The sequence below is a fragment of the Gracilinanus agilis genome, chromosome 1, assembly GCF_016433145.1.
Source record: "Gracilinanus agilis isolate LMUSP501 chromosome 1, AgileGrace, whole genome shotgun sequence".
Lineage (NCBI taxonomy): Eukaryota > Metazoa > Chordata > Mammalia > Didelphimorphia > Didelphidae > Gracilinanus > Gracilinanus agilis.
The window spans coordinates 798,914,933-798,924,359 of NC_058130.1; the positions used below are offsets into that span (position 1 = coordinate 798,914,933).

The 9,427-nt window shown below is 52.6% G+C and overlaps 1 protein-coding gene across 1 annotated transcript; it reads right to left on the reverse strand.

Moving 5' to 3' along the window:
* Positions 1 to 1,756: 1,756 nt before the first annotated feature.
* On the reverse strand, positions 1,757 to 8,127 carry LOC123246314 (WD repeat and coiled-coil-containing protein-like). Its single transcript, XM_044675230.1, has 4 exons — positions 6,208 to 8,127; positions 3,695 to 3,812; positions 2,986 to 3,103; positions 1,757 to 2,352 (listed from the first exon to the last, which is right to left on the reverse strand). Exons 1-4 carry the CDS (start codon positions 8,113 to 8,115, stop codon positions 2,340 to 2,342), a joined length of 2,157 nt encoding a protein of 718 aa, XP_044531165.1. The 5' UTR covers positions 8,116 to 8,127; the 3' UTR covers positions 1,757 to 2,339.
* Positions 8,128 to 9,427: the final 1,300 nt, after the last annotated feature.

Genomic DNA, 9,427 nt, shown 5'->3' on the forward strand with positions numbered 1-9,427 from the left:
GCAAGAACCTCAGCCACCACAGCCAGGAATTCAGGGATGACAAAATCCAAGAAAGGAACCTGTGGGAAATCCCCAGGCTCCAGTCTCTGGGCACAAACACCCAACGTTTAGGCAACATATGAGAGAAAAGATCCTGACCCTAGGGGCAAACAGGACTCCATCTAAGTCACTGAAATATGGTAGGAGGAACAACCCAGGGGACCTGCAGACCTGCTCCAAAAAACAAATAAATAAATAAATAAATAGATGAGCAAATAAATAAATAAAGAATGCAATAGCGGGAGAGCCAGTATGGGGAAGGGAGAGATCATGTGAGGGCAGAAGGCTATGAATTAGAGCCTTGAAGTGTAAAGATCACTGAAGAGATGGTAGAAAGTTCAGGAAACATGGTGGCCAAGTGCAGTCATGCAAGGCCCATCACCATTCTGGTACCTTCTGGAGTCATTTTCATCCTTCTTTCTCTTTTCCTGCCTTCTTTCCTAGCTTCCTTCCTTCCTTCCTCCTATCCATCCTTAATTCATCTTCTCTTTTTTCCCTTTCCTATTCCCTCCCTTCCTTCTTTCTTTCCCAGCTTGGCTTCCACCCTCCTTCCCATCTTCCCTCCTCTTCTTCCCCTTCCTTCTCTCTTCCATCCACCCCTCTCCTTCCTCTCTCCCCTCAAAAGCAGAGACCCCTTGTTGTGTGGGATAATCTTGACTTGTCTGTGGGATAATCTCATCCTTCAAAAGGCAAAACAAGGAGAAACCAGGGGAAAATATTTGTGGGGGTGGGAAGGTAAGGGAAGCTGCGAGCATGAAGGGTCTCCTCTATGCCAGGCATTGCCAAGTGGGTCACTAATGTGATCTCATGATTTTCAAAGGACTTCTGGCCCAGAGAGATGGCCTGACTTGCTCGCAGGAAGGACAGAGCCCAATTTGAAGCCAGATTCTCCACCTAAATCCAGCCATCCTTTCCACTCTCCCAAGGGCTCAGGTATAAGGTAATTGGTTCCCATTGACTTGAATTCTGCTGGGGCCTTCAGCACAGGAGGAAGAGAGAAGGTCCAAAATGAATTGACATCACAAAAGGAAACCACTTGGATGAGGCAAAAAAATGGGATTTGTGACAATGTGGATGCAAAGGGAACTCATCAAGGCCCATCTATATCCCCATCGGGAGCTTCTGTTCCATACACCCCTTCCTCTCCTGACCCCGGGACTGTGGCAGTGGCTTTTGAAATGTAATTCTTTATTCTCTTCATCTAATTTCACTCAGTATCAAGAAACCCCTACTTAACACTTTGTTAGCCATCAAGTAAGAGAACTCACAAGTCACTTACTTAGAGAGCTCTGCCCTTTTAACTGAATCAGTCTGAAACTTGTGAATCCTTTGATAAGTGTTTACACCCTCAGGGCCATAGGTGGATCCCACAGAAAATGCCACTCTAGGCAGTACTAGGCAACTTGAAAGACTGCCATTGGTTTTTGTGAAGAAGGGGGAGTGGCAGGAAGTGTGGTAGAAAAACGGGTATAAAAAGAGATGAACAAGGGCTAGAATTCATTCCCTTCCTGGCATTTGAAGAAATTGCTTCCAGAGATCCCTGCCTTGGCTTGGAGGAGACTTTTCCCCTGGTTCCTGCATTGACTTGCTCGGTTAGTGACCAAGACTTCCACATGGAGATGGGAACTTTGTTGGGGAGCAGGCTGAATTTCATCAGATCAGCACTTAGGGTAGGCTAGGCAGCTCCTTACTTCTTTCCCTCCTACATTTTATACTTCAACTCTTTCTTTTCCTCATTATAAATAAAAGCTGTTAACAGTTTTTTCTAGCTTAGGGATAATATTTTGAATTTGGTGACCACAACATTGAATTTAAAACTCTTATAAATACAAAATCCAAATTTAACCTTTATAAGCTGCTGGGGGTGGGGTCCTCCTGCCTCCAGGCTCTGCCCCCAGTAGTCCATTCTCTATTCAGCCCCTGAAGAGACCTTGCACCATCCCCCCCAGCACATCTCTCCAGTGTTCTTGCACCTTACCCCCCACCTCAGGATCACCATCCGGGGTCAATGGCTTCCATCTCCTTACTCTGCCTTTGCCCAGGCTGTCCCTCCTCCCAGGAACATTCACCCTTTTCTCTCCTGCCTCTCAGTTCCCTTAAGACTCAGCTCAGGGCCCCCACTTTCTAGAGAACCCCTCCCCACAGACTCTTGTCTTCATTTTGTCTACATTCTCCCCACACAGATCAGTGTCCCTCAACAGACTGGCAGTGCCTGGAGGGAAGGGACTGACCTGTTTTCCTCCTTTGCATTTTCAGGGCCAAGCACAGCACCAGGTACACTTTGGGGTGAGCAGATCTGGTCAGGAGTGTGCTCTAGGGAAGGGAACATTTATATGGAGGCGACTATGTGCCAGGCACTGGAACAAGCACTTTGACAAATATAAATATATACAAATACGCTCTCACTGGATCCTCACAACCACCCTGGCAGGGAGATGCTGTTATGATCCACATTTTACAGATGAACAAACTGAGGGAGGTGGTGCTAACATAACTTCCCCCAGGGTCAACCACCTAGGAAGTGTTTGGGGTAAGTTTTGAACTCAGGCCCAGCCCAGAGCTTACTGAGCTCTGGGGGGGGGGAGGGTGGCACAGGGCTCTTGGATGACCCCTTAGACCTTCCCAACAGTGAAGTGAGAGAGGGACAAAGCGAGAGAGAGAGAGAGAGAGAGAGAGAGAGAGAGAGAGAGAGAGAGAGAGAGAGAGAGAGAGAGAGAGAGAGGGACAAAGCGAGAGAGAGAGAGAAGGAGGCAGACAGAGACAAAGAAAGAGAAATAGAAGTGGAGAGAAAGAGAAAGAAAAACAGAGACAGAGAGAGAGAGGGAGAGAGTCCTTGCTTGGTGGCACTGCCATCACCAACAGGCGTCTTGACTTGAGAATGGCCTTGCAGGGTGGTGGCTATCGCTCAGGTGCTGACACCCGCCCAGGGGATGAACGCTGACTCACTGGGTGGAGGTCAGCGGGCCACCAGTGCTCCCATCTCGGATGTTGACCTCCTGGGCAGCCGAGAATATGAGAGGGACGAAGCCTTCGCTATCAGCAGAGAGGAGGATCCAGAGGGAACCTGGAATTCCAAAATGAACGAGATCAGAACTTCCCCATCCTGGGGTGGGCCAGGGGGTGGCCCCCTCCTTGGCTCCTCATGCCCCTCACTCCTAGGACTTGGTCTGGAGAGGCTCAGCCTAGATGTTTTCTTAAACTCCTTCAAAACTGTCTACACAGCCGACTGTGCCATTGAAGCTCCTTTTATTCCCCTGTTAACCTTCCGCTATCTCCCATGATGGAGTGGCCTGACTCCTCCCCCAGGCTGAGCCCTCTGTGCCCAGGGGATGCCATCCCAGCCATCTCCCCCAAATAACCGTGCCCTCTTTGCCCTCAGAAACTTCCTATTTCTCCTCAGGATGGACACGGGCCTCCATTTCCCCCTCTCTTCTTGTTACATAAGAATGCCAAGTCCATCCCGGGGGAAGGAGACAGCTCCATTCTTGGAGTCTATACCCCACCGTGCCTGGCACACAGCACATTCTTAGTGCTTGCTGGGTGACTGACTGACAGCCCTCCCAGCCCCTGCCCCAGCCCAGACAGCATGCGAAGGGGTACCCTCCTCCAGGAAGCCTCCCCTGCCCTCACCAGCTCCAGCCACAGACAGACTCACCAAATTGCATCTCCACCAGAGAGAGGCCAAACACCTGTTGGACTTGTTGGAGGCGCACCTTGCCATCGCAGAGAAGGACCGCTCGCTTGTCCACCACAGCCCCTGCTGAGGACGGCTTCTTCGAGCCCAACAACAAGACCTCGTTACCCAATGACGAATTCCATGAGCCCCGGACCTCCTCCTTCAACCCTGGCACCATCACCACCCCACTGCCTGTTGGCACCCCAGTTGGGCCCAGGACGAACAGAAACCCCCCCGGGTAAGAAGCAGCCCAGGCCAGGGCAACCTGCCCCCCATGGGGGGACCCAGAATGGGGGAAGGACAAGAAGGCACAGACAGTTGATGATGGTGGTAGAAGGTGACAGAGACAAAAGGAAGGAGCTTCAAGATGAACTTTGAGCTACTCTGACACAAAAATGTCCTTTTGGGGGATGGAACAATCCTCCAGAAGGATCGCTTGAGCTCGTTCTATTAAATGCACTCAGAGAAATGGACTTGAGAGAATGTTTTCCTCGCCATGATGTTTCCCCATCCCCTTCTCCACAGGCTCCTGCCCGGCCTTGCTCAGCCCCTCTCCAGGAGAGCTCTTGGGGATTCCAGGGGGAGGGAGGATCCCTCTAGAACTCCAGGGGAGCCGTTGGCCCTGCCTTCCCCAAAGACCCGGGAAGTCGTCCTTTGGCTGATCAGAAATAGCTTCTCCTTTGCAAGAAAGCTCCTTTTCTCCTTTCCAATAGGAATGACCAAGAGAATGGACAGAGAATATTTTGGATGGCCTCACCTGTGTCACGCTGGCCTAACATTTTAATGGGAAAAATGCCACGTGGACTATTTCTAATAAACTAGCAATTAATGAGTTAGTATTTCATACCCTCAGAAAAAGCAGCATTCAAAATGATAGAAGCTGCTTCTACTCTTTCCAGATTGCTGGTTTATTATAAGGCGATTAGGGGATTTCTTTAAGGGGATTCCTGTATCTAAACTACAGAACTTGGGGCTTTTCTAGAGTATTGATTACAATAATTCCAGTAATAAAAAGTGTCGGTCAGAAGGGAGTCACACGGGGACTGAATGGAGTTTAAATCCTTTCTGTGGCCTGTTTTTCAGGTCACAGGACAGGATCCGCCCATGACTCTATCATTCTGCATGGATTCGAAGGACCCTTGTCTACTCTGTGGCCCTTGGCACCCCAGTGTGAGACTCATCTCCCTGCTGGCTTCAGGGTAACAGATTTCGGTCTTCCCGGGTCACAGGATTCACCCCAAAGAAAGCACAGACCCCCAAGGGTCAACATGACTTCCTAAGAAAATCTGCATCTCAGATTGGCCAATATGGCAGCAAAGGAAAGTGATAAATGTTAGAAGGGATGTGGCAAAATTGGGACACTAACACATTGCTGGTGGAGTTGTGAATTGATCCAATCATTCTGGAGGCAATTTGGAACTATGCCCAAAGGGCTCTAAAAGACTGCCTGCTCTCTGATCCAGCCATACCACTGCTGGGTTTGTACCCCAAAGAGATAATAAGAGTAAAGATTTGTACAAAAATGTTTATAGCCGCACTCTTTGGGGTGGCAAAAAATTGGAAACTGAGAGGTGTGTCCATCCATTGGGGAATGGCTAAATAAATTGTGGTATCTGATGGAAAACTATTGTGCTGAAAGGAATGATGAACTGGAGGAATTCCATGTGAACTGGAAGGCCCTCCAGGAAGTGATGCAGAGTGAAAGGAGCAGAACCAGGAGAACATTGTACACAGAGACGGATACATTGTAGCACGATCTAATGTAACTGACTTTGCTACTATTAGCAATGCAATGACCCAGGACAATCCTGAGAGACTTATGGGAAAGAAACTATCCACATCCAGAGAAACAACTGTGGGAGCAGAGAAGCAGAAGAAAAACACGATCAATCACATGGTTCGATGGGGATAGGAATGGGGTTTTGGCTTTAAATGATCACTCTACTGCAAGCATGAATAAGATGGAAATAGGTTCTGAACAATGATACATCTATAACCCAGTGGAATTGCTTGTCAGCTCCGGGACGGGGGAGGGAAGAGGGGAGGGAAAGAACATGAATCACGTAACCATGGAAAAATATTCTAAATTAATTAAAATGTTAAAAAAGGAAGAAGAAAACGTGCATCTCGGCACTGAGCCAAATGATTCTGGACACGAGTGTGGAAACAACAGAAAGGGGACAAGGCAGCTGTAGAATTCAATCCGTCTTTTTGACTAGTCCTATCGAAATAACAGCATAAATCCCGATTCCCCATTGAAGACTGATACAGAATCCATTGGAGGCATCTAGTAATCACCCGGATAACGTCCCCAGTGGTGGGGACAAGGTCCAGGTTTTCAGAGCTGACCTGAACCTTCAGAAGAGACTCTCAGACTTCCCCAGCCCCGGCCCTGGCCCCTCTGTGGTTCCATCTATGCACTTGGGTAGTGCTGGTGGGCGGGGTGGGGGGGGAGGTCAGGAACAGTGGAGGCTCCCCCCTTCCCCAGTTACCTGGTATGTGATGAGAAGAAAAGATGGGTCTTGAGAGAGTGGGTAACGGGGTAGGGGCAGCGGCTGCTTCTTCTCAAGCAGGAGGTCTATGAGCTGGGAGAGGTATTGCTGGAGGTCCGTGAAGCTCCCCGAGAGCCTCTCCAGCATCCCGCAGAGCTGACCCTCTCCCTCTTCGGTCTTGGAGACTCTGCCTTGAGGGAAGCTCAGGGGCTCACGAATGGGGCTGTACTGGGTTATGGGTAAGATTGGCCTGGCATTGGGGAGGAGGGCGGCCGAGGACCGGATGCCGGATATGCCCTCCAGCCCTTCCATGGAGATGACGGTGCTGGAGGTCAGCTTGGGCTTGCCCAGCGGTGAGGTGCAGGGCCTGGAGCTCTGGGAGCCCGAAGCTCCGGTGATGTCCTCGATCAGGGACTTCCCCAGAGGCAGACACTGGATCCTTCCGGGGATGAGCAGGTCCCTCTTCTGGGGGTAGGTGTTGAGGCAAAGGCTGTCCACCGGCTTCCTCTTACTGGCCATGCCCAGCCCCAGGCTGATGTTGCAGAAGTCTCGCTGGCTCCAGACCGACGTCATGGAGGGCTCCTTCCCAAAGTCGACTTCCTTGACCTCCAGGTGAATGTTGTACATGTCAGACTTGGAGGAAGGCAGGAAGGTGGGATCCGTGAACTTCTGCTTCCCGACCGAAATCAGGAGCCGTTTGTCAGACAAGAAGCAGATGCCCTTGGGCCTCTCACAGTTCTCCAGGCGGATGCACTGGACGCCCGGCGCCAAGGCGGGGATCAGGGAGTAGGCCAGAATGGTGTGGCACGTGTTGGAGGCCACGGCCATCACCTGGGACTTGGGGTCGTACGCCAGGAGGTCCGGCACCAGGATGCCAGGGACGCCCACTTTCCGGGTGGTGGTGACCATCCTATCGAAGGTCACCAGGACCAAGTGGGAGGACTCCTTGCCAGCCCGAGCCAAGTATTCCTTCTCTCTGAGGTGGAAGAAAAAGTTTGTGTCCGACTGATAGTTCCTGGGCAGCATCTGGGTCAGATCCAAGGAGTCCAGAGAGGAGGACGAGAGGGAAGCCGAGGAGGAGGACCGCTCCGAGTCGGGGGACACTTTTCCGGTGTCCATCAAGGACTCCTCTGCAATGGCTGCCGGCGACGAAGAGGTGCTGGAGGGCTGCGCCTCCTCCAACGTGGGCATCTCGAAGGACTCTACTGAGTTCAGGCCACAAATCTTGTCCAGCGGGAGCTCGGTGGCCACGGCAATCTGCATGTCCACGGTGGCCAGCACAGAGCAGATGTTTTTGCCCATGTCGAACACGGGGCAGAAAGCGCACGGCTGCAGAGATTTCTGGGAGTCGTCCCACGTGAAAGAATGCAAGGCGCTGCCCACGGCCACCACCAGCCTCTGGCCGTCCTGGGTCCAGCATCCGCAATGCACAAAACCCTGGACTTTGACCAGGTCGGCCTTCACCCGGGTGCTGTCGCAGTGCACGGAGGGGAGCACGGAGACTTCGTGGCTGGTGAGCACGGTGAGGATGGCCTTCTTGGGGTGCCACACGCAGCCCTGAGGGAGCACGGGGAAGGGCTCCCCGATCTCGCACGTCTGGGACACCAGGATCTTGCCTCTCTCTGAGGAGCTCAAGCACACCTGCCACACGGTGACGTGTTTCTTGTGCTGGACCGCCAGCAGAGTCGGGGTGCCCTCCGCCCCCACGGGGCCCCAGGACAGTCCGTAAACATGCTCAAATTGCCCGATGATCTTCGAGTCCCCAAACTTGGGCTCCTTGATCTGGAGCTGAAGGGCCGTCAGGACCACCTGCTTCCCGTCGGTCCAGGCAATGCCATGGATGGGATGTATCGCCTGGTAGAGGGCGTTCAGACCAGTTCTGAGGAGCTTGCCTTTCCCCAAGTCCATCTTTCCTGACAGGAGGTACCTGAAGGCACAGAGAAGACAAGCAGTGAAGAAGCCCTCAGAAACTCAGGGACCGAGTCTCCTCCGCATGGAGAGACCCTCCCCCCGTGCCTGCCTGCCCTGAACCTCCCAGAGGGGGACCCAAGGAAGAAGCGGCCTCGGATCCCTGGACCCCGTCCTTGCTCGGGGCTCGGGTGACCCTGGGCGAGGCCCCGCCCTAAGGAGATACTGCCCGGTGATGCCAAACTCAAATCAAAGGGAGGAACACACGGATGTGGAAAAACCACATCTTAAGCGGCGTATCCACGTTCGAATCTAGTTTTATTTCTAGTTTAGGGTTTCCCGACACACTGGAGAGCTCTGTGCTGGGCCTGTAAATGCTCAACGACCCAAGTCTCGTCTGCGGTCGCCCTGGCGCTGGAGCGGGCCGAGAGGGCCCTCGCCTCAACTTCATGCCCACCACGGTCACTACAGACGGCAGGCGGGCAAGTCCCGGTACGTGATCCTCTGCGAATCCCAATTCTGAACTCGAAGGCCTGAGAATCCTAGGAATGGCTGGCCAGAGGAGGCAGGAGGGGGTGAGGGAAGTCCCTAGTGCCAAGGGAATGGTTTATTATGGAAAGGCCGTTCCCTGACCTTGCCTTATAGTCCTAGGGGCAGGCCAAGGGTTCACTGTCACACATTAGTGGGTTCCTGGGCATTCTGTGGAATGTGGGATGTCTTCTTATTGCAGGCGGAGGAAAATCTGCACAGAGCTTTGGTTTCCCACACCTCTAAGAGAAGCCACCAAAATGCAAGCCTTCCATTCCCCGCACAGCTCTACTAGCGGGGGAGGCTGTTGGCTCTCCTAGCTGGGGCCATCTTCAACCCTCATGGCAGGGAAGACAGTCATGGAGAAAGAGGTATCTCTCAGCAGCCTGGGCACTGCCTGTCTGCTGGGACCTGGTCTTCACTGATGCAAGGGGAAGGCAGGAGCCCTCTCTGCCCAGGCAAGGGTCCCCTCCACCAAGTCTCAGAATTGCAGCTGATATACCTGCCCTAAGCACACCCAGGGTCCCCCCCCCCCCCCCCCCCCCCCCCCCCCCCCCGCCCCGGCTTCTTGCTTGGCACGGACATCTCCATCTTTTGCTCTGATCTGGCCATCCGCGGGACTTTGGTCCTTAGCTGAGGGTCTCTAAACCACAGGTAAAGGTGGTCCCCTTTTCCAGCCTCACGGGGCTGGGCTCAAACGATGCAAAAAGATTCTTTCCAATTCCCACAACTGAATAAACGTTTCTTACAAGACAGAATCTGGACTAGATCCACAACTGAAGAG

Excerpts from the sequence above, each read along its gene's own strand:
- LOC123246314 (XM_044675230.1), bottom strand. The coding sequence starts at position 8,115 with ATGGACTTGGGGAAAGGCAAGCTCCTCAGAACTGGTCTGAACGCCCTC. Across the intron at positions 3,813-6,207 it reads TTCTTCTCATCACATACCAG|AAGCCGTCCTCAGCAGGGGC; the intron begins GTAACTGGGGAA and ends TTGGGCTCGAAG. Across the intron at positions 3,104-3,694 it reads TCTGGTGGAGATGCAATTTG|GTTCCCTCTGGATCCTCCTC; the intron begins GTGAGTCTGTCT and ends TTGGAATTCCAG.